Here is a 25,266-nt window from a genome sequence, read left to right as displayed (position 1 = left end):
TTAGGAGACGCGTTCGTGGTGGAGTGGTGATTCCCACTGCTGTACGTGTTTCCTCCAGTCCCCGTCATCCCGTAAGTCCTGCGGAGGTTACGGAGGTTCGGTTCCGGGATGATCCTCATTGCTCCGGCGTGGGCCCGGAGGACGTGGTACCCGGACCTTCTCAACTTGTCCATCTTCCCTCCACGTCGTCTTCTCTACCGAGACAATCTGCTCTCACGGGAGGGCGGTCAGGTTCTCCATCCAGAGGTCAGGTCCCTCAACCTTCACGCTTGGTTTCTGAAAGGTTGAGGTATAAGGATTGGGACCTCCCTGAAGACGTGATGGAGGTGTTGCTTTCGGCCAGAAGGCCCGCAACAAAGTCCCTGTACCGTTGCCGTTTGAGAAAGTTCTGCGACTGGTGCAGGGTTAAGAATGTAGATCCCTTTTACATGTGAAATTCCACATGTAAAAGTGGGCCTTCAAGTGGGTACCATTAAAGGTTACCTGGCGGCGCTGTCCATATTTAAGCGCTCGTCTGAAGTGTTCCTATTTTAAAATTCCTTTAATTTCTCAGTTTCTGAAAGGGCTCACTAATGTGTTCCCTCCGTCACCTTTCCAGGTGCCCAGTTGGGATTTGAACCTTGTTCTCAAGTTTCTGATGGGTGCTCCGTTTGAGCCTTTGCATTCATGCCCTTTGAGACTGTTAACTCTTAAAAATGTATTTTTAGTTGTGGTCATTTCCGCTCGCAGAGTGAGCGAGTTACAGGCACTTTCAGTTAAGCCACCCTTCACTGTGTTTTCATAAGGACAGGGTTGTCCTTAGAGTTCGTCCTTCTTTTCTTCCGAAGGTGGTGTCGGAATTTCATTTAGGCCAGAAGGCTGTTCTTCCGGCATTTTATCCTCCTCCACATCCTGGTAAGGAAGAGGAGAGGCTCCATAGCCTTGATCCTAGGAGATCGTTAAGCTTTTAAATTTCACGCATTTCCCGGGTCAGAGTGGACATTCAGCTCTTCATTGGTTACGCTGGAAAGCGTTTGGGACAAGCTGTGACGAAACGGACTTTGTCTCGCTGGATTATTTTGGCTATCTCTGAGTGTTAGCGCTTGGGGGGTAAGGACCCACCAGTCGGCTTACGGGCCCATTCTATCAGGGGTATGGCTGCCTCTACTGCCCTGCAGAGGCGTGTTCCTATTCATAACATCTGTGATGCAGCCACCTGGGCTTTGGTACATACTTTTGTACGTCACTACTCCCTCGATTCCATCCGGGGGCAGGATCTGGCCTTTGGCAAGGCGGTCCTTTACTCCGCAATTTGATTGGGCATGCTAAATTTCTGTTTTCTAAATTCTTTTCCCACCTCCTTGCATTGGTACTGCTTTGGGACTCTGTCATAGATATGGAATACGTCGGAGGACCCAATCCCCTCGAAGAACAAGTTACTCTCTTACCTGGTAACGTTCTGTCGATGTGATGGTCCAACGACATATTCCATATCGCTCCCTCCCTACCTTCCCCGCTACAGAATTTCTTATGCGATTGCAGTTTACATTTCCGCAAGGCTTTGTGTGGTCAGACTGGCAGAAGACTGGTGCCACACGTTCTGGGAAAAACTACAACTGAGGCTACGGGCGTCGTGCGTCCTACTTATAACATCCAGTGACGTCGGCCGTCGGAGGAGGTCCTCGAGGGTGGCGTATCGATGTTATCGACGCAGGACGCAGACGCCGAAAACGTTTCCGAAGCAGCACAGCTGTGGTGATTACTGTCATAGATATGAAATACGTCGTCGGACCATCCCATCGAAAGAACGTTAACCGATAAGAGGGTAACTTGTTTGTTTTTATTCCTAACATTTCCAAAGCAAATGATGATAGTTTCATTGGGGCTTATACATTCAGCAATTGGAAGCTTTTTAGTGCCATTTTTATGTCAATTGATAATTTTCTGTAATGGGCTGTGCATGAAGCCTGTCCGTAAATGGCCACGCATATGTTCTATGCCCTTTTGTGTTTCACTGGATGTTTGTGTCTGTGCTACATAGTACATGTGTTTGTAATGGATTCCTTCCTCCCACAGATTCCTAATTTTAGATGTTCTCTCCAACAGGATCTATGATGCAGAGCAACATGACTTGAAACCTGCTCACTGTCAACAGACTAGAGCCTGAACGGTTCAGTCTGGTACTAGGACTTTTTAACAGGACCCATCACTTTTCCAAAACCAGCCCTCTTTCCTTAGCATACTTGACTCACAGCTAAATCTCTGAATACCTTACACTACCACACACATACCACCTCAAATGGAAACCTCATGCATACCCATGCTACCTTGCTGGAGCCATACTAAAGCTTACATGTTGGTTTTATCATTTCTATCCCCTTGACCCTCTCACACACCAGGCAGCTAACCCAGTCTTCTAGTGCTGTGATTTATATTTATCAGATCTTGGGCTCTCCCGTCCAGATCATACCCAAGTGTCACTGCTAAACCACAGAGAGCCATACCATCTCTCAGTAATCTGATTCTTCAGCCAGCACGTAACACCTCAGGCTTTGCACCTGCCTCACCCTCTTTCCCATTATCAAACCGTAGCCCTCCTCTTTGCTGGGCAACATTCAGCAAGGCTGCCATAATGGCAGATGAACACGATCTAAAGCAGAAGTAAAAACTCTCAAGTGGCATTCTACTATCCAGGCATAAAGTAACTTGGACCCTCAATTTTCTAAATGGCACATTATTTCTAACTTCCTTCCACAGATTCCTCATCTTTGATATCTATCTCCCAGCGCATCTGTTCTTTGGAAACATGTCTGCTGGGAGGGGCAGCAGAGTCTTGCGCTGGATATAACGTCACGGCCAGTATATATTGATGTGCCACGCCCCATGACTTTAGTTTTTTTTCTGTGTTCTCTGCTCACTTTGAACACTGCTTCATTGAAGTTCTTTACTTCTCGTTTTCAACATCATGCTGAATATCTCGGAAGTCCAGGGAAGGGATTGCCGAAGATGGTTTACCCTGGTCATGAAGTAACAATGATTTACCTTGCATTTGGATCAGATCGAAGTCACACAGGACATCGACCACGCTCTGCTATGCCCTATGGTAGCGTTAAACTGTCCTAGTACACTGATCTGCTTAGTATTCAGCTAATATTTTGCAACGCAATAAGACATGCCGGTTGCCTCTGAAAGCATTTCGCAATGCAGATATATAGATCTCTTCCATGTGCATTATATACTGAGCATGAGACTGGTCACGCCTTGCTTGGGATAGAGTCAGGCCTTCCCTATACCAAGGGGACCGCTGTTCAGGGGATTTCATTCAATTGGAAATAGACACTGTGTGTCTGCTGCATGCCACATGTGCAAAACCCAGATCCCGACCCAACCTATACACCATTGTGCTTTATGAAATTGGGACAACAGCTCTTTTAAGCACCAGAAGGAAATTCAGATTGATCTTGGTTGTATGAATTGTAAATATTGTTATTGTAGAGCTGGAGGTGGCGCAAAGGTGTTGCCTGATTTAAAAACATTCCTCAGTGCCTACAGACTTACATGAAACTTGTCTTTTGCTTCCTTTAGGATATACCCACTGGGGCAGACAGTTGTGTGACCAGTCTGGCCAGCGACTCTAGCCGATCCCTGATTGTGGCCGGCCTGGGGGATGGATCAGTGCGTATATACGATCGGCGCATGGCTCTCAACGATTGGTGAGTATGGCCCTGAGCAAGGTCTATCTGGGACTTCTCATACATTTCACTGTTAGTGTGTTATAGCGGTCTAACAACACTTAGCATCTTCACTTTGATGGAAGGATTCTAAATAGATCCTTGTCCATTATGAAGATTACTATCATGAAACGTATGAAAAGTCCCAGATGTGGACACAGAGTTAGTTAAGAAAAGACAGGCAGATTTTGGTCCCCGAGCATGGTCCACAGACCGAAATGTATTGGACGTCTTTATCCGCCTGTATCTCTGAAACACATAATTTTATGGATTGAACACAAGCCAATTTACTTTTCAAGGAACTAGGTAAAACATAGAAACATTATTGTTACATTTAGTGTGTCCAGTACACACATTGGTTTCCTTAAAAATCTCCTTGGTTATGTAACCCAGGAACAGTCAGTGGTTCAGGTCAGAGAAGCAGTGCATTTTCAGAGCTCTGTCTGTGTACCACTACTGAGCCATCGGGAGGATCAACAGGGATGGAATAATGTAGATTAGCAGAGATGTGTTTGCAGCACTCCCGAATATTCCAGTAATGAGAGCCACAAAGGCGTATATATTTATGAATTAAAGTTCATTGCAGTAAGTATGCACACAAGACTGCTTCAAAGTGCTCGAAGAAGGTGGGAGAGGGTGGTAGGAGTGAGGGCTTCAGCTAAGGGAAAGATGGGGGTGGGCTGTAGGTTAGAATTCACTAGAGCTCCATGCAAGTTGGAGACATCTTCATCGGGACGTTTCCTTTGGTGGACTTTAATACTGTCCAGATTCAACTTGGATCACTTTAAAGCACCCACAACAAAGAATCAAACATTAAAAGGTGTTAAAAGACATAATAAGTGCAAAGGACAGCGATATCATGGATCCACTAAAACGTTTTACTTGCATAGTAAAAGGTCAGCTAAAAAAAAGAGCACTGATGGAGAAATAAAATGGATCCAAGGTGTTGAGGGGGTGTTGAGACGCACTCCAGGTATAATCTGGTTGGTAGGTTCCACGGGCGTGGCTGGCAGAGAGCGGTTCTCCTGGCTCTGATCAGTTCTTCTTCAGCCATATTTAGTGATAGATACTCTGGCAAGTTGAGAATAATAGCTTAGCAGGAGATTTGATAGTGAAACAATTCTTTCTCTTTTCCCTTTTGTCTTTCAGTCGTGTGATGACGTATCGCGAACACACTGCCTGGGTGGTGAAGGCACACCTTCAGAAACATTCAGACGGGAACATCATGAGCGTCAGGTACATGCCTTGCATGTGTTTCAGGTGTATCAGCTAGTATGTAGGTGGTGTGGGCTTGATTATAGGATGGTATGGGGGCATTCATGCAATTCATTTTGTGGCAGGTGACAAATGAGGGCTTGGATGTGGTTTGATCTTTTAAATATAATGGTGTATTCTTGAATGTAAGGTTGAGGCCTGGATAATGAGTGATGCTATCTATTTTGACTTGGGCAACTTTAGAGTGTATGGTTCTGGATCATGGCTTGTCTGGTAGAGAGGGACTTTCCAGTCTGACCAGGTCCTAGCTCCACCCCAAGCCGAGAGACCGTCTCAGTTACCTATCACCCTCTCCACAGTCCTCTTGGGCTTAACTTTATCTGCTGTTTTACAGTGTGAACGGTGATGTGCGCTTCTTCGACCCCAGGATGCCAGAGTCTGTGAATACACTGCAGGTGGTGAAAGGACTTACAGCCTTGGACATTCACCCTCAAGCGGACCTTTTTGCCTGGTAAGTGGTTTTCTTTTCTGCATTCGCTCAATAGTTGTGCATTCTGGTAATGGGTTATCTGTGGTTCCTGGTCCCCAAGCAGACTTCATGCCATACATATGCATAATTATATATTGAGTACATAGCTAGCCACAGAGCACTTTAGAAGCCATTGCTTGGTGACGGAGCGGCCTCCCAGAAGACTACATGCCATTGGTTCTGTGATTGGTGGATTATCAGACAGGCTTTAAGCCTTTATCTGCAAATCTGATGCTTCCTCCAACAGGGTGATGGTCATTGGTTGGTTTTCAGGTAAAGATGCTATGCTATTGGTAGGACAACGATGTTGGGGGTGGGGGAGTGAGAAAGCTAGCCTGGGTTATGTCATTTTCTGTGAGGGGCGTGTATCGAATGGAGAAATAAAACATTTGAATGTAATAATGAAGTTGTTTTTACCTTTTTTTCTTTTCTATTTGTTTCTTCCATGACTTGAACATCCCTACGCGTCTCTCCCTTCTTATCTATTCTTTCTCCTGCCCTGACCTCTTTGCCTTTCATCCGTTTTCTTCACGTGTTCTATGCTGCTTGGTTATTCCTCTTCAACTGTTTCTATTTACCCCTTCTCCCAACTTCCGATAACCTTTCTTCTTTCGATCCCCTACCTCTGTCTTCTTTCCCATTCGATGTTCCTGTTATTTTACCTCGACTCCTTTTCCTATATGCTATTCTTTGACACTTATTTCCTCCCCTTATGCCCATCTCCATTACTTTTCTGTTTTGCACCCTTTACGCTCCTGTGCCAACTCCTTTCTTTTTCCCGACTCGCCTGTCTTCTCTTTGGTCTTTCCCCCCTTTTCCTATACTTTGCCTTCCTCTTCCATCTCCACTCTGGCCTTGTTTTCTTTAACTTTTTTTCTCGATTCCTGTCATTCTTGCTCCCCTTTCTTTCTGGCTTCTCTGATTCTTTTCCCTTTTGTTCTGTCTCCTATCACTTCTACGTTTTCCCTTTCTACCTTCATTCCATTCCTTTTCACATTCTCCCCATTCCAATTTCCCCATCTTCGTTTGTATCCCCTTCACTTGTGTTTTTTTTATCCCCTGTTTCCCCCCTTTATTCTTCTCTTTTCCCTTTTCATACCATATTTTCTCTTTCACCTTCACCTGTCATTTATACCTCCTTTGGTTCCATTTTCATCTGCACTGAATCTAATCTGGTCTCTCCACCTCTTGTTTGTGCCCTTTTCCGTTCTTTCTTCCTTATCTTTGGTATTCCACTCTCCTGCTTTTCCCAGTGGCTCTATGAACCAGTTCATTGCGATATACAGCTGCAGTGGAGAGCTCATCAGCAACATCAAGTACTATGACGGCTTCATGGGGCAACGAATCGGAGCCATCAGCTCACTCACCTTTCACCCCCACTGGGTTTGTAGCTATTTATTTAAGCGTTTTATTTATTTATTTGGATTTTTAAAGCGCCCAGCGTCCCAGAGGCATCGTGGCGCTGTTACAGTATATTCACTTAGTACAAGTTAGGAGCAGTTGTTTCAGAGCAGTGATACAAATTAAGAAGATTTTTAGTGATCGTGTTGCTTTCACCTGGGAATGCTTTTACCCAAATATGCCTCTTTAGCATCCATAGTGTGCACAATTAAATACGCATTTGCACCTCCTAAGAGGAGTCTGCCATATGTTGTTGGTTCTGGCGTCATATGCCCCATTCAACCAGTTATTTTTCTTTGCTCCTGTGACCATGGGATTTACTTGGGGATCCCTGCAATGATGCACTTTTCAAGCTCCCCTCCTCTTTGGTTTGTTACCTCAACCCTACTAGCATGCATTGAAAACAGAGTTAGTCCACAATACCCCAAATGGGAAGCACAAACAGTGCCAAGATCCACTGCAGTGAGGGGGAGGGCAACAGCAGAAATGGGTAGGTTAGTTTGGGGATGTTTTGCCTTTTAGAAAACAACCAGAGTGCATTCAGAAGGGGCTGATGGATTGGACCGTACGAGGTCCAGTTCTCATTGTGTTCTTGTGTGCACTGGAATGTATGTGGTCTCCAGGGGAAAAAATGACTACTGCTCTGCAAGAGTAAAAGGGTGAGTGTTGGCTAAATTGCCTATTCAGCTGTCAGGTCCTCCAGAGACAGGGGGTGTTTAAGGCATTCCTTAGTCATTCACAGGGTGGGAGGATGTTTCTCTTCCAAAGGTTACACATGTTCTGTACTTGTCTTTTAGTGCTGGCTGAAATGTTGTAATGTGGGTATCTCTGTAACAATGGCTCCATTCGGGTGGTTCCGCATGTCCCTTTCCAAGATGGAAGTGAAGAATCTCACAATTTGTTGGTCAAGTTCTCTCTGGGAAGGGAGTTGGAATTTACTCAAACATTCTAAACTGCTTTTCATCCTTCATCCCAGAGCCAGCATGTCTCATGTTTTCAGGCTCTGTAAAGGGGCCTATAGGAGGACGATTTTCTAAGAACCTCAAGACCGAAAGCAGAGGATTCATGGGACATGGTGCAGGGAGACTGGTGGGACTAGCTTAAAGGCAAAGTGTAAACATGTCGTGTTAGTGGTGTGCTGAAAAATGTATTTAGACAAGAGACTCCTTATTGGGACTAATCCCGAACAGAGTTCAGAAGAGGTTTTAAATAACTCCCTTGGTAGAATCTCAAAAGGGGAGATATTTACAGTTTAACTCGGCAGCACTAATCAAAGGAATTAAAGGGCTTGTGTTTGTTTATACATGAGCAACTACCTCCTGGAGACCAAGTGAGAGTTTCTGAACCAGACTGTCAACCTTTGAGCAGCCTAGCCGCTTTGAGGGTAATTGAGCAATATTACATGGGCATTGCCAGGCCAGGTAATGCCCCAGGGCCATCGTTACAGGCCTGAGCGAAGCAAGGTCCTTAACGAACCCCCAGGGCATTACCAAGCCCAGTAATGCCCCCTCTGCCCGTGTAATATTGCTTAATTAGTACTCTGGCACAATGTACCCGGGTACTAATAGTTTGTAAAATGAGAACCCGCAACATACAAAATAAAAAGATGGCCACCATGGAGCGGGGAGGAAGGGACTATATGTAGTCCCTTCTCCCTTTTCCATGACGGCATTGCTGACGTCAGTGCGGACAAGAAGCAAGAAGATAAGTGGGGGAGGGTGTGGTGGGTGCCTTATTGGTTGAAAAAAGGTAGAGGGAGGGGAATAGGACGCTGGGGCGTGGAAAAGCAGCGCGGCACACTTACCTGGAAAAGCCAGCGAGGTAAATTGGCAGCCGCTCACTCTGAGGAGGCTTGGAGTGGGGGCTTTTACTTTACCTGGTGATAAAGCCCCCGCTCCGAGCCTCCTCATTGGCTGGGAGCCTGCCACACCAAATTCGCCGGAAGACATGACATTTCACTGTCAATCGATACTGAGGGCGGGAGCTGGATTCAGGTCATATCATTAACAACCAGTTTTTAATATATAACATCTGAGCAATGATCTCTCAACCTGCTGAACTACGCTGGTAGCCTTCTACCGTGTCTATGGAACCCTTAATGTACTAAAAATCACTGCATTACCAATAGTATTTTGTGTACACCACAGCCATGGAAATTATTTAAAGTGGAATTGAAGAACATTGTGGCGTTTGGAAAGAAGCATCATGAAAGAAATTGCACCATTTGACAAATATTATTTAGAACATTTCTGTTGAGCGGAGTTCAACTACCAGCTGCACCCCCTCGGAACTCCGCCTCCCACCCAAGCCCCCGTGGGGTCCCCCTTTACATTTATTCAATTTCGATCACTGGTTATTTTTTTTAAAGTGCTATTATTAAATGCGTTTGGCCAGGGCATGGGATGGACTGTTCGCTTACTTATATTCAGGTCAGAGGTGGGGACATTTCCTCCCCTGTAGTGAAAACCAAAAGTTTGGCATCCATGAACCCACAGTTTAATTTCCTAATAACTGCTGTCAGCGCAACAGCAGCATTCATTTGTGTTTAAGCAGTTTGACAAGCATATAACATCTTTCTAAATATAACCTGTGATTCAAACACAAAGGAAGTGGCACACAAATTACAGGGTATCTGTGTGGTAGTCCGACAAAAAAAGAAAACAATTTCCGAGAAAACTTGTAAATGCAAGTTAAAGCAGCATTTTTGAGTTAGAAAATTAATTATTTTTTCTATGAAAGTGTAAGATGCACACTTGGAAAACAATAGGGTACCCAGCATGTAGAAAGCCTGCTTTAAACAGTGATGGCCCCCACCCCAGTGATGGTCATGGCCCATTGATTCCCTTGGTGTCCCTTTCAGGCCAGAAGAAAGAAAACAGGCTGAGCAAATAGAGCCTGCAAATGTGGGAATGACAGCTGGGGATAGAAGCACAGAGCAGACTAGATCACTGAGCCCAGCTTCCCTCTGCAAAGCTGGGGGGCTCGGTAAAGACTTGTCAGGACTGAGGCAGGCCGGGTACGAGATCTGGGGAGACATCTGATGCCGGATCTCAGACCCAGCAAAAGCCAGCCCATTGACCAGCGCTGGACAGAACATCAGCCCCATACTACAACTATATCAGCACTGATCCCAATCATAAGAGTGAAATGGGCATAGCTCAAAAAGGTATAGCTCCTTCACCTATTTTGGTAGGGTAAGCTGAAGGCAAGCTGTATCTTAAAGAAGGGTACCAAACTGCTTTAGTAGAATGATTTGTCACAGATGGCTTCAAGAACACACCAATTCTCGAGGACGGTTGAAAGATTTTTATTGGTTTTGTAGTCAAAGGGCTCTTCAAGGGCCTTCCATCTTTGTCATCTAGAGGTGGACGTTACCTCCCTAACCGAGGCGTCCCTCAACCCCAGGATGGTCAGCAAAGATCAGTATCCCCTACTATCTAAAAACTGCCATCTCTGGATGATGGGTTAAATACAACACCTTATCTGAACTTAGTCAGGGAACAGTCAACAGGGTCCTTGCTCTGATATGGAATTTAAAGAGATTTGTGCATTTCAGAAACTCATGCTTCACTTGGTCTTATCCTCCCATGCTCTACCATTCCTCTCCCAAGGTCTTTCTGTCACTCTTTTTTTCTCTGCCTTATCTCCTTCCTCTTCTGTTCCTCCTCTGTTTTTCTCTCGACCTGCCCCTCCGATCTTACTCCCTACTACTCCCTCTCTCTCTCATCTCCACACTATTTCTACATGCCTCTCCACGCTACAACTATGACTCCCCTCTCCACACTGCGATGTCCCTCTCCACATCACTACACTACTGCTGCCCCTATTATTCTCTCACACACATACCTTTCACTCTCACCCAACCCCAAGTACAAATCCCTCCCACCAACTAATGCCTCGACTTGCACAGTCTGGTAATCTCCTCCATGCTCATCAGCTCTGTCCTTTCTCTCTCTGTCTCTTGGTCTTCCTGCTGCTCCCTTGACCTCACCAAACAACCCACATGTTCCCGCTTCCTGTCCAGCCTTATATCATCCCCCCTTTCATTGGCCCTCTGCCGGTTCCCCAGGCCCACTGCTACCCTTCCTTTCCCAAAATGAGGTGTTCCAACTGTGCAGTGGCAGTCCCCAAAAGTCAATGTCCCAGTTTGTGTGACTACACCGTGGCTGGTTAACAATACAAGTCTGACGCGAGTGCCGCCACAAGGCACCTACACAGGTGAGTGTAATGTTCCAGAATGAGCAACTCTCGCTTTTACTGCAGCAGGTGGTGTAGGACCTAGCTATGTTCGTGCTGCTGCATATATCATTCTGCTTCTTGCTTGACTCTCTTCCTTTCTGTTTGTCTTCGGGCTGCCCCGTTGTGATGGCAGCCGGCATTTTGTGTCCTGTGAGAGAATGTGAAAGGCACTTCCCTGCATTGTGATGTGCAGTGTAAGGAAGGCATGGTATCAAACAGTAAGTCACACAAGTGATCACAGTTCAAGGTTGTTTATTGAACTTCAATTGGGTTTGAAAAACGCCCATCTAAACCTAAATCTAAAGATGGGAGCAAGCTACGACCATCAAGTGATATTAACGCAGTCCTAGTCGAGTCTGTCAAAATAAAAGGAACCTATGCTAATAAACCTATTGCCAAGCCCTCCTTCTAAATACAAACAGTGTGAGAGACAATGTTATGTAAAAGAAAAGTGTTCAAGAAATTATGTCAGGATATTCAAGCCATTGGCTTTCCTTCCCCACGTTTATAGCACGGGTCAAGGCGACGCACTCTAGCTTATCACACTCTCTGGCTCCTCTAGCATGAGGATGCAGTTCAGAATTTCAACATCAGGCCTTCTGTGCCAAAGTCTCTTTACCATTAAAAGTATCTTATTTCAGAGGGCCTGATGCAACACGAAAAACATTAAAGTTCCTTTCTTCTTAGGATTTTGTATATACAACTTCTCAAGTGTCTACTGTTCACCCCGGGTCTCCCTCTTCTGGGCTCAGACCCACTTTAACTCAAAACCTTCAATTGGTCTCCCTCCGCTGGGCTCGGACCACATTTCTCTATTTCATCAAAATGAAAGACTTTGAATCTGTGCAGGATTTTGCTTTACCTGTCGCAGGACCACTGCGATTTGCATTTACTCGTTCATTTCTTGATATGGCCTTTTCTTACTTTCACTTTTGCTACTCTTCGGCTGGATACCTTACAGAGACCTTTGATTGATCACCCCCGTGGTGCCAGACCACTCTGTGAAAGGTATTGTTTCTTGGTTTTAAAGTTCAGGCACTCATCAGTAACTCAACTTAACTCTTCTCATCACACACATTTTAACAATGTTCGTTCCAGCACTCGCCATACAATGTTGCTGCTTGCAACCTTGGCTTCAACACAGACCGGTCTTGTATCTCTCTAACTCACTGGCTCTGTTGATTTCATTGATGCAGCTTTTTTCTTGGAGCCAAGGACGATACCACGGCTCGTGATTCTCCCCACCTTGGTTCACACGGGAGGGCCATGTCAGACACACAATGCAGGATTCTTCAGCCTGTTTTCCTGGTCTTACGCTTTCTATTCTCGAGCGTTCAGGAAAATAACGGTTCCTTGTCGAAAAGGTCAAGGGAATTTCCCTCCTTGTGATCCCCTTCTGTTTTGCTGTCTTTCCTCTCTCATTCAGCTGCCATCTCGAAACTGATGTTTCCTTGTGTACTTTGCCTCGCTCAGAGTTTGCTCTCGTGCGCTGCCTTTTATCCGTATGGGGAAGCTTAATGGAAGTCAGGTGTGTGTGATGGTCAGTAATTGCCTGGCCTCGCCTGACCAATGTATTGGGACATGTCCGGTATACTGCTCTGGTGTTAATCTGTTTTCTCTCATAGCAGGCTGTCCGTGAGAAAGTGTCCGTGTTGTAAAAGAGCGGTGGGGTAGAGTTCCTAAATATCCTTCAATATAGCATGAGGTAGTTAGCTATTTTTCAACAGTTAGACCAAAAGATTAAATTAGTATATTTGCTCTTCGTGAAAGTCAGAGTGAGCGCTGTGGACGCTGTCTAAGAACAGCAAACGTTTACTAAACCTGGCCTAGATTAAAGACTGCTTCGTGGACATTAATTACACAAGCAACGCTATATAGGCACTCATCCCTTACTAGCGAGAAGTCGACTCGCGCTCTAATCCCTGGACTACAGAGACTGGGAAAGACCGCGAGATAGATGGAATGAAAAAGGATCTATCAAGTCCAAAGACTTGGACCATCTAAAGACCCAGAATTTGAATCAAGACATTGAAAGTCCATAGCAGAGAGCTCTCTACAAACATCAAGGATACTAAGACTCCACAAGTCATCAGTAATCACCCAGATCCAGTTCCTGGTGAAACAAATAATACTTATTAACTTAAGAAGTAATACACCTCACAAGACATTCTGAGGACTCCACAGATTCAAGAAAGTACAGGTCGACATCATGGCACTAAAGGCCGATCTCGACCATTGATGAATAGTCCCAACGTACAAGGGGACATCATCCACCAGAGACTAACTTCACGCTGAAGCAGTTGCACCATACAGAGAAAATCAACAAACCCTCGCCATCAGCCAAATGTTTAACGATGGCGATATGTATGTTTTAGTGTTATCACAAGCAATGTGACTATTCTCCTGACAAATTTTCGATTATTCACAATAGAGAACAGAAACCTGTTGAGTCCCAAGCTCTAGTTTATAAATTAACTAGAATTAGAAAATTTGACTCCTTCCTTGATTATGACAACAGCAAATTAGCAAATGCTCTGAATTGCTATCAATTATCAACTGTGTGTATTAATTTAACACTGGTTCTCACTTTTGCGGACATATTGTCACAAAAAGGATTGTGTTTTAGAGTGTTTTGACCACAATACTGACCAGCTGAATTGCCTTTTATATTAATTAATTTTTTGAATAAATGAATATTTTGTACTGAGATTCGAAATAGACTAATTGAATCTTTTGATCTAACTGTTGAAAATTTAGCTAACTACCTCATGCTATATTGAATGTTCAGTTACCCCCGGAATAAGGTAGAGCGCTCACTTGAAGTGAGCTAATTTGGGGTCTCCCCCCTTTATAAATGGAGTTCGTAAATATTCTACCTGGTAGGATGGGGGAAAGGTGTTCCAGGGAAGGGGATACTGTGTCTCACCATCCGGTGTCCCACTCCCCGAAGAACCCGCGCCCAGGTGATCCTCCCGCACTGGTCCACCAACAGGAACTAGATCCAAAAGTGATGACTGTGTCCTGGCCACCTGGATGACAGATCCCCAGGGACTAGTGGGTGAGACACCACCTGGTTTCTCACAGCAGGCATGGGGTGATAGAGTTGGTACTCTTGTCAAGCAAATGGGCACAGAAAGAACGTATAGGAACTCACGCCCTTCCATTTCCGACACCCCACTTTTGGGGTAGAACTGGCTCTGGTGCAAACCCTTGTAGGCCTCCCAACCCATGCTGCGAAGGTCCCCTTTCACCACCTGGCCCTGTCACAGATTTCAGAAAAAAATCACCCTGCGTTCATAAGCAGAGGTGTTCAGACAAGAGATTTGGCAAAAATGTCAATAATGGAAGGGTATATGCTTTTAGAGAAGAAGACGATGGAGGGCTTAAGTCACAAGGGTCCCACAATTCATCAGCGGACAGTCCTCTTCTAACACCATATTATCTAATCTTTTTGACTGAACAACTTTAAATCTGGGCACTTTCAGCACTGGGCTTGTGTTGAGTCAGGGACCTTCTTCCACGAATCCAACAATGCAGTGCTGTTCAGCAGCGTCATCGGCTTTTGGGTCATAGAGGGTGAGGACGGCAGGCAATGTTAGGTCTGCGGCGTTGGAAGACACAGCGACCATGTGTGCAGAAAAGTAGAGACTGACTTTCGTCTGAAAGCACACTTGACTGGCTCAACACAGCGTTGGGGTACTGCAGTAGCATCTGCTAGAAGCTCGATGAAGCTGGTACCAGGCAGCGGAGTCAAGTTGGGGACGCTACATTTCTCGGCATGTCTTAGATGCAATGACTCCGAAACTTCAGCATGGAACTGAACTTGAAGATGCAGAGGCGGTCTAGGTGCGAACTGACTCTTGTGGTTCCTGTGCAGGAGCTTAAACTGTGTCGATGGTGTCCAGACTGGCATGAATGTGGTTCAGAGATGCAGGAAGAGCCTGGAGTCACTTTCTTTGTTCTGTGGTTTCTGTTAAACCCAGTCTGGGGTCTCGGGACAAGGTAAATCCTTTTCTGCGCTTCAACTTAAGAAGTTGCCTGGCACCTGCAGGGGCTACTTCACCTTCAGTGCAGGGTCCCAGTACCACACACAGCAAAAAAGACTTGCTCCACAGTAGTACAACCCCACTGTTCCCTGGGAAGGGCTAAGGGACAGAGCATATTTATGTTTACATTTATAAAGCGCACTAAACCCAGGGGCATCAAGGCACTGTTACACACAAGTTGCATGCATGAAATCATAAAAAGGTAGGGTAGAGTGAGGGGAACCTTAGTAGGCGCTTACGCAAACAGCCATATTTTTAAGGCTTTCCGGAAGGCCCAATAGGATTGTTCGGATCGCAGGGTAGGCGGTAGAGTGGTCCAGTGCTTCGCTGCCATGGCTGGGAAGCTCGATGAACCAGCTTTAGCCCGTTTAAATTTGGGCATGATGAGCCGGTGAGCCTAGGCAGATCTTGTTGATTGGGCTCTCTTGATTTTCTGTGTGAGGTAAGGGGGAAGCGGAGTTAGAGAGGCATCTGTGTGTGATGGACAAAGTTTTGAACGTGATACGTTGCCTCTGACTTGGATGCCTTCTGTCTTCACGTCCCTGGCAATGGACTTTGGGATAAGCTGTATGCCCACCAGAGATCCAATGATTCCTTCTTGTCAATTGTGTTATACTGGTACAAGATTTGGTCATAGGGGACTGGATAATTATTATTGACATCCAAGACACCTTCCATATACCTATGTGGCATTATTACAAAAGACATCTGCTATACGAGGTGTCGGAGGACCATTAACTCTTTGCAACTCAACCCACCGGTTAATCCTGAGAACGTCATTGAGTGTCTTCCCCAAAGTCTTAGAAGTGTTTATAACACATCTCAAGATGCGGGGGTTACTTAGGTTCTATGACCTCAATGATAGGCTAAATAAAAATGTAACTACCATAGTAACAACTGCACTTTTATTCCATAGGCCCTTTTTGCCAAATTTATGGAAGATTGCAAATCAGGAAGATTAAATGGGAAGGTAGGCTGTAAACCCAATCTACAAATATTCTTTAGAAAAATCTCCCAGGATTGTGCATCCGCACCTGAACCAATGTCCAGTGTGTAATGTCGGAGGGGAACTGCTCAAGTGATTTCCCTGTGGATGACGTTGAGGTGAGCTGGTCATTGAAAGGCTCAGAATGCTGTGTTGATGTCATGAGCATGTAACCCCTTGAGAGCAGAGTGTTCCATGACCCATTCCACCTAGCAGTGGAAATTTTGGAGGTGGCCTTATCTGGAAAAGGCCCTCTGTCTGTAGGTAACTAATAACTGAGCATAAAACACCTGTGCACTCATCCCTTTCTTTTCCTTGCTGGAGATTGTCACCTATGAGTACATGACTGGAGCATGATGCAGAAAGACATTGAAAAAGAAACAATGGGCCGGGTGCATGCGGGGCTGTATTCACACCCTACACCCATGCGACCAGGAATGCTGCCTTCCGTAGCTCAGTCAAAGCCATGCGTTCGGATGGCCAGTGGTGCACAGGATGGGATCACCAAAAAAAGCTTTAACGTGCCTTTGACAACTGGCTTAAAAAGAGAAAATAACACTTGGTAACTCTGAAGTGATTCAGAGTATTTTTAGAGGAGCCCAATTCAACACTCGAGCTCCTTAAATCTGACGCAAACTAAATAACATTTTTGAGCAAACGAGCTAACCAATTAAAGTTCCAGCAGCAAAAATATGACTCTTTCCTACGCTACTGAACTTAAGTGTACACTGACGCAGTGGTGTGGAATATAATGGAACTTTATTATCTTAAGTAAGTAGGTATTGTAAAAAGGGGACATTAATGCTTTCGTTCCCTGCTGATTCTCTGCTTCCTCTGTCTTCTCCAACCATCCTCTTCTCACTCCTTCTCCCATTCTAGAATTGAACCACTCTTCTTCGTTCTACACAATAGTACACATCCTCCTTCCTTCACACAAGCACCCCTTCTGTTTGACTCTAGTACCCAGCATAGTCAACTGAGACTCAGGATGATAAGTCAGGGGCAATGTGCTCACCTTGGAAGTAAAACGACACAGAGCATCACAGGTTTGATTCCCAGGTTCGTGCTTAGAAACCTCTGAGTACTAAGCACGTTATAAATAACATATCATATATCATATCATAAATGCCCTGGTCTTCGATAGCTTCTCCCGAACCTCGATGTGGCTGCTGAAGTAGCCGTTGAAGTATCTGAATCGTCTGACAAGGAAAATCTAATCCTGTCTCTGTTCATTTCCTCAACCTTTCTTCCTTCAATTCTTCTCCCTTCATCGATTCCTCGTCATAACCATAACTCTTTCATTGCATTGTTCCACACTCTACCATCCTTTGTTCTCACAGCATATTTGAACTCTTCCACTACTTCAATTGGTTTGGACCACTGATACCCATTGTTCCCCAGGACCACTAGTTATTTGATCCTAGACCAACATCCAATCTGTGGAATTTATGCTTTCAAGAAATGCCTGTTATCTAGCCGTGTCTTATTGCTTAATTGTTGTCCTCCACCGCATCCAGCTCCACTCTCATACCAGTCACCTCACCCATCCGGAAATATTTTGGTGCTGGCCTTCCTCTACCTGCTAAGTTCAAAAGGGGCACCCCAGTTGTGCTGTGCCACGTGAACCTATGAGCCACGACCGTCCTCTTCTCAACTTCCTTCCAGTCGCTCCCATTGTACCATGCCCACCTAATCGCTTCCTTTTTCATTCTATTGTACCTCTCCACAGTCCTGTTAGTCTGGGGGTGATATATGGCGCTGGTTTTGTGTCTAATGGATATTTCTCTCAGGTACTCTACCATTTCTCTTGATTTATATTGTGAACCATTATCAGTCAACTTTTCTTCTGGTGACCCTCATGACTACACAACTCTTCCAAGAAATCAATCACTCTTTTGGTCGTTACATTCGGAGTCATCATCAACTCTGCTCATCTAGTCAACACATCAATAAAAACAATGCAAAAGGTCTGACAGCCCCCACTCCACACAGGCCCCAGTACATCAATAGCGATCTTTTTCCAGGGTCTCTCGGGTATATCTGTCAGAGCCATTGGATACTTCTCCCTCACGCACACTTTATCACAGTTAATACAAAGGATAATGTTTCTGACGCTTCTTTCAATCTGCACTCTTTCTTCGATATTGAAGATTCATATATTTCACAAATAATCTCCTGTTCCTCTTCTTCATCCTTAGATACCTCATTGTTTGTCATCCTTGACAGGCAATCTGCTGCGTAGTTTCTCACTCCCGGAACAAATGTTATTGTAAATTCAAATTCTTGTAACCTGGATCCCAGCCACCAATAGGTATTCCTTATTCTGCGTTTTGTTTTCACAATTGCTTGATGACCTTCATGTCCAAGATGTATCACCTTCTCCCTGATTCCCTAAGACGGCACCAACTTATCTCCTCTCATAAAATAGCCATCTTGAATACAAAGTTCATCCTTCACATCCCAGAAACCTTATATTCCTGTTTCTCGCATTTTCTTTCATGCAATTCTCCTTCTTCTAGGCCTTTCACAACGAGCATCATTTTAAGGTCTTTTGCCATTTCTTCACATCACTCTTGCTTCGATATTGAAGATTCATATATTTCACAAATCATCTCCTGTTCCTCTTCTTCATCCTTAGATACCTAATTGTTTGTCATCCTTGACAGGCAATCTGCTGCATAGTTTCTCACTCCTGGAACATATGTTATAGTAAAGTCAAATTCTTGTAACCTGGATGCCCATCATCTTATCGTGCCTACTTTGCCTAGGCCCTTAGGTGAGAATACTTCAACCAGCGGTTTGTGATCTGTATGTAGTTAAAATCTGATTCCCCATACAAAGCTTCTTAACTTGTCTGGGGCCCACTTGATAGCAAGAGCTTCTTTTTCTATTGTTGCATATGTCTTTTCTGCTCCGTTATGTAAATGAGACACAAATGCTATTATGTACTCTTTCCCTTCATGGATCTGTGTCAACACAGATCCTAATCCTAATGACTTGCATCTGTCGTGTTCAGTGTACGTCTCCCTCTCTCATAATTTCGCAATGCTGGTGCTGTCATCAAAACATTTTTTATGTATTGCAGGTCAGTGTGACCATGTATTCTATTGCACTTGCTAGATCCTTCTTTGATGTGATCCCTTTCTTTGATATTACATGTCCTGAGTATTCAATTTCCTTCCTATTTATTTTAGATTTTTCTCTGATCGTCATTCCTACATCATGCAGTTTCTTGAATATCCTCTTCTGTTATGTTCTTCCTCTTTGTCGGCATATATTAAGATATCATCTTGGAAGAAAATGACACCTTCCTCGCCATCAAAAACCGGATACATTATTTTCTGAAATTCTGCTGCTGTCGATATTAGTCCCAATACCGCAGAATGCCGTTTGAACAGGTCCTCTGGTGTGATGAATGCAGTCGGATTCCTCAACTCGTTGTGCAGTTTCACTTGATGGTAGGCATCAGTAAGATCAAGTGTCAAACATATTTTTGCCAAGCCCATTGTCAAAATCAACTCTTGGATAGTAGGCAAAGAATGTCTTTCAGGAATCACTCCCTTATTTAATTCTCTTAAGTCGATACACACTCTTTTCCTGAACACTTTCTCACCACTACTAATGGGGACACCCATTCCGATGCATCAATCCTTTCGATTAATCCTTGTTCTTCCAATTTTCTAAATTCCAATTTTACCTCATCTCTCATGGATATCGGAACACCCAGTAGTTGCTGTGCCATTGATTTGCACCCTTGTTTCATTACAATGTGATTTGTGAATTCTTTCATACAGCCAATCACTTCCAAATATTTCAGTTTGTATCTTCCCTTTGTTTATTTCTGGGGATGTAATTATGAAAAACGATTCTGCTGCATTTGGATCTAGGCGTACTTTAAGTAGCCTTTGATGTGTCCAGCTCAGTAGCGCAGATGCTCCTTTCTTTGAGACGTATATGCGTCCTTCAGCCCATCCATCTTTGAACCCTAAAGTTACCTTTAACCATCCAATTAGGTCAATTTTTGAGCCGCCATAAGCTCTTGGCTTAGTGTCAGATTCATGTAAATGCTTTGTTCCGAATTTTCTCCACACTACTTTTGGAATTAGTGTGCATTTGGCTCCTGAATCCACCATTGTTATCGGGTTGCCATTAACTAGAATGGTGGTCTTTGGGCTATCAAACTCTTCATCTTCACCTCCTACTGCTGACGCACATTCTTCACCTTCGTCACCATCTTCATTTCTGATCCCATTACAGTTTTTGCTTATTATTGTTAAAGCAGGACAATTCAAGTCTTCACACACTTCTCAGTGTGTTCAACCTCCTCGGCCATTTGTAGGACCATCTCCAAAGGTAGCTGTTCCTCGGCCCACAGGTTCCCTTTATTTCTATAATTGGTTGTTTCTAGGTTATACTGTTTTTAAAAAAATGTGATTACATTTCTTTACACAAAGACATGAAAGACCTAGGATGAGGATCCTCTCACTATAAGAGTACTGTTACGATGCCTGGCCCTTCAAAATGGCTGCACGTTGCGTGAGGAATCTCATGTGCTGAGGCCCTTTCCTCTAATGCTGCCAAATGGCCACAAGGGGTTTCCCAAATGTAGCGCAGCCCTTTACATGCTTTGCTGCGTATGCCACTTTAATTAGTACTTGACAGCGGGTGTGCGTCGGCACCTCTCACCTGTGTGGTCCAGATTCTGCTTGCTGGATCGTCGGAACACTGGCTTGACAGATTGCTGCAGATGATCCGCGCAGATCCTAGTTGTCACTTAGTGTACACTGATGCAGTGGAGTGAGAAATAGTGAAACGTTATTATCTTAAGTAGGTATTGTGAAAAGGGGATATGAATGCTGTCTGTCTCTACCGATTCTCCGCTTCGTCCGGCTTCTCGAACCGTCCTCTTCTCACTCCTCCCATTCTAGAATCAAACCACTCATCTTCGTTCCACACGATACTACATGAACTCAGCACTGCTGGCTGCTTAGCTGATCTCTTAAATGTCATTGGAAAGCCACACCTGATTTGCAGTTTGCTCGACAAGTACCATTCAGCTTAGTTCAACGAGGGGGGCCTAGCACCATGCACTCCTGTTGGCTTAATAGATCCACCATCTTTGGCACACTCAGGAAAGGGGCGCATAACAGTTATATCGGGAACGATATCCGTAAAGTTGCAACTCATCCTGAATTTCAGGAAGAAGCCGCATGGGAGAGGGGAGCCATAGCTTTAGCATTCCGTCCCGGGAAAAGTGAGGTAACACTGAGCGACTGAGGGCCGAGAACACTCCATGAGGTAACCTATGAGAATATGAAATTAATGCGGAAGATGAGTGGCAATGCTACTGCAATTTCCCTTGGTTCTTATTGAAATCACGTGTGACAGCGCATCAGTTTAATATACTGGTAACAAAACAATTTCTCAATTTGGAAAGTGGATCAGAATAGAGTTGCTGTTTCAAGGAGAGCACCCGTATGACAAACTGTGGGGTATACTTACTCCATTCTGACCACATACACAGCACACATGAACCCCTGATAATCAACACAAACCGGGACACAAAGAGGGCCTCTGGGGAATATCCTAATGATGGGTCACACAATGTGAGTTTGCCACAATATATTCATAATTGTGGAAAATGAATACCTGGTACAATTACTGGTGGTTTAATAATAATTAGGCCTTAGCGCTACTTCTCACAGTGTAATGTTGACCCTCATTTCACCCACCACCCTATTAGTAACATAGTTTAGCTTGTTAAACCAAAAACCCTTGACACATTAATTTGTTTGATAATCCATGTTCCAGAAACCATTATCTTGATTGATTGTTTATTTATTATGCGCTTATACAGCAAGTGTTTCTGCATGGGAGGGGAAGACATAAGGGAGACAAGACAAACGAGATCACTAGGTGTAGCACATTTAGGTCATGTAGTCCATAGACAGGAAGTGCGAGGGGGGGTAAATGGGGATCAAGAGCACAGAGTTCAGCCAGAACATGGGTTAAGTGCTAAGAGGTACCACTCTCATGGGTCGTAACCGAAAGTGCAGTAGTGCTGTGGCAGCGCAAGGCCCGGAGGCAAGTGCAGAAAACTGGTGAGGAGCTTGGGACCTGTGAGGCTCTAAAGGTGCACCAGGCAGCCAGTCGGCAAACTGAGCAGAGGCGAGAGAGCAAGGAAGCAGAAAAAGGTGGTTAGCAGGAGAGAGGGAAAGAGAAGGAGGCAACGAAGAGGAAAGTCTTGGGGAGTTTTCAGAACTTTAGGTGATCCGGTTCAAGATGGAGAGGGGCAGGGAGGTTGTTCCAGAGGGAGGCACCTGGGGAGGATAAAGATGTCCCTCCAAACCTCTACCTGGAAAAGCGTCTCACTTGCAGAGCGTTGGAGGAAGACGGGCAGAGGGCTCAGTAAGGAGAGTATTTAGGAAGAGAGCATTGCAGATAAAGGGGGCCCAGGCCCCAGAAAGCTTTGTGGACAATGCAAAGAGTCTTGAATTGGATTCTTGCAGCCACGGGCAGCCAGTGGATGGATGTCAGTGACAGAGAGATGCAGTCCCTGGGCTTAAGGCCAAGGATAAGTCTTGCAGGTCTGTTATGGATGAGTTGAAGAGGATGGATCGTAGCAGCAGGGAAGTTGAGAAAGAGGCTTTTGCAGCAGCCCAGCCTGGAGAACACCAGGGCTCTGGAGACGGTGAGCCTCTGGGGGAAAGTGAGAACGGTAGAATACCTCTGAGAAGGTGCAGTTGGTAGTGGGACTTTTTAGAGATGTCCTTGATGTGGGAAGAGAAGGAGAGAGTAGAGTCGAAGATGAAGTCCAGGTTGTTTGCCTCATTGGTGATTGGAGGCGCACGGCCCAGAAGGAAGAGGGAAAGTGGGAGCATGGGTCCCGATGATGACAATACTGGCATTGGGGCAAAGTTCGTTTGCAGCACACCACGACTGGATTGCGGACAGACAGTCAGGAATTAGCGAGGAAGAGGCTGAGGGTAGTCTGAAAGAGAGCTGTGTCATCCGTATAACACTGAAAGTTGAGATGAAAGTGACTATCCTACTGGCCATGGTGGCCATGTAGCAATTGAAGATCCAGGGGTATAGGTTAGATCCCTGGGGGACACCACAAGTAGAGAAAGTGATAGAAGAGAGAAAGGGCCCCAGTTCCACCTGGGATGGGTGATCAGAGAGAAAAGAGGTTAGCCATGCTAGGGCATGATCAGTGATGCACAGGGTATTACAGAGACGTGCGATAAGGGTGTTGTGGTTTACTGTGTCGAAAGCAGAGGAGAGGTGAAGTGGAATGAAGACTGAGAGAGAGTTAGAATCAAGGTTTGAGTGCAGGTTTTCACAGGTGTTCGGAAGAGCAGTTTCCATGCCTCTGGGTGCTCCAAAACCAGACTGGTGGTCGTATAAGCAGCCAATCGATTCAGTTTGGAGGGTGAGCTGAGATATCACCAACTTCTCTAGGAGTTTGTCCAGAAAAGGTGTGATGGAGATGGGGTGTTAGTTTGCCGGAATGGAGGGCTCAGCAGAACCTTTTTAGAGCCGAGGGTACACAAGGGAGTGCTTGAGAGCAGTGGGGAAAACTCCAGTGGCGAAGGCGAGGTTGCAGAGGTCGGCCAAGGCTGGAGCGAGAGAGTCAATGTTGTCCTTGATGGTTTTGGAGGGACAGGAGTTCACCTGTTTGGAGTAGGCCTTCATAGTCCAGATTTGTCTGGTTTGTCTGGTGACCTCCTCATGTGCGACAGCGGAGAGAGGCGAGAGACGAAGGGGAGGGGTGGTGGAGGCCAAGGGAGCCACAAGACATGTTGGTGGTTGAGGTGGAGAGGAGGAGAGCGAGGATAGAATGTCATGTGTTTTTGCGGTGAAATGTGCAGTCATGGCTGAGCAGAGGGCCTGGGTGGATGCAATGGTGTAGGATGCTGAGGCAGGATTGGCTAGTTCCTTGCAGATTTTGAAAAGTTCGGCCTTGTTGTTAGTTGCCACGGAGATGCAGGCTTGACTCTTTTCTTTGAGCTGATGCAGAGTCTATATTGCTTTTGAATGAGGCGGCAGGCCAGTTTGTCTGAGGGTGTGCCTGGAGAATCCTGCTGCCCTGCACTTGCATTTAAGGGAGGCCAGCTCGGAGTCGTACCAAGAGTAGCACTTTTTGCTTGGCTTCAATCGAACCCTCATGACGGGTGCAAGAGTGTCAAAAGTGTTAGAAATGGAGAAGTTGAAGATGGAGAGGGCTGTCAGGGTGGGAATCGGCCGCAGGAGTAGAAGACGGGGAGTAGGTAGAGGCAAAGGCAGGCACTGACACTCTTTTCATGGGTCAGATGATTTTGTAAGTGGAGGCAGCGCCGGGGTTACCGATGCAAGAGGAGATGAGAGCCTCAAGTGAGAGGACAGAATAGAGTGATCTGTCCAGGAGAGAGCAGTAGTGAGAGGGATTGATAGAGGTTTGTCTGTTGAATGAGAGCATCCAAGGTGTGGCCAGCAGTGTGCGTTGGGCCAGAGGGTAGGACAGAGAGAGTCACAAAGATTGCGGAAACAAATCTTGTAATTAATGTTCAGTTTAAAGAATTTAATTCACTGTAATAGCCAGGTACTGGAGGATCCCCAGGAGAGTAGCAAGTCTTTCCCTCAGACTGTGCTGTGCAAGAAGTACAACCTACTCTTGTGATGCAGAGTTTACTGAAAAGGCGGGACGAATGCTGCATGGTTCTGAACCCAGCTGTAGAACCCACATTGACCCACCCCACATATATGCTATTACTCCTTTATCCCGATGCCCTTTCCTCCATACTGTATGGGCATCCCTCACTAGGGACAGGAGACGGAACCTTTTTCACCAGAAAAATTTAGATGGCGGCGCGACCCTGGGAGCATGCGCTCCCCCGACTCGACCCACCGGCGCCACTCCTCATTCCTCATTTCCGAGTCTACGTGAATGAACTGCTTTCACCAGCACTCATGGGTTAGGCCTCTGGCCTAGATATTCCACGCGTTCTTCCCCAGAGAAGTATTCTTGTCTTCTTTTTCCTTTTCAATGACTAGGTACTGCTTTGTCCTCAGGCGCCACGCTCCTCCCTGACTCATGTCGACGACGGTGGGCTTCAGCAGGTGTCCAGCCTGCGAGGGTCCCTTTCCAACATCCGACCCCCA

General features: G+C 45.4%; 1 protein-coding gene across 4 annotated transcripts in view; it reads left to right on the top strand.

Annotated features, from left to right (window-relative positions):
• The window catches only part of RPTOR (regulatory associated protein of MTOR complex 1), a 2,822,438-nt gene that overhangs the window by 2,770,621 nt on the left and 26,551 nt on the right, over positions 1-25,266 (top strand). For all 4 annotated transcript variants that reach the window (XM_069655181.1, XM_069655184.1, XM_069655182.1 and 1 more), the window contains 4 exons: positions 3,565-3,692; positions 4,860-4,946; positions 5,320-5,436; positions 6,708-6,837. In XM_069655181.1, the coding sequence (XP_069511282.1) occupies positions 3,565-3,692; positions 4,860-4,946; positions 5,320-5,436; positions 6,708-6,837 (462 nt within the window). The remainder of the gene's footprint in view (positions 1-3,564; positions 3,693-4,859; positions 4,947-5,319; positions 5,437-6,707; positions 6,838-25,266) is intronic.

Source organism: Ambystoma mexicanum, chromosome 3q (genome assembly GCF_040938575.1).
Source record: "Ambystoma mexicanum isolate Mex_15411 chromosome 3q, UKY_AmexF1_1, whole genome shotgun sequence".
Classification (NCBI taxonomy): Eukaryota; Metazoa; Chordata; class Amphibia; order Caudata; family Ambystomatidae; genus Ambystoma; species Ambystoma mexicanum.
This window is presented reverse-complemented; position numbering and strand designations above follow the sequence as displayed.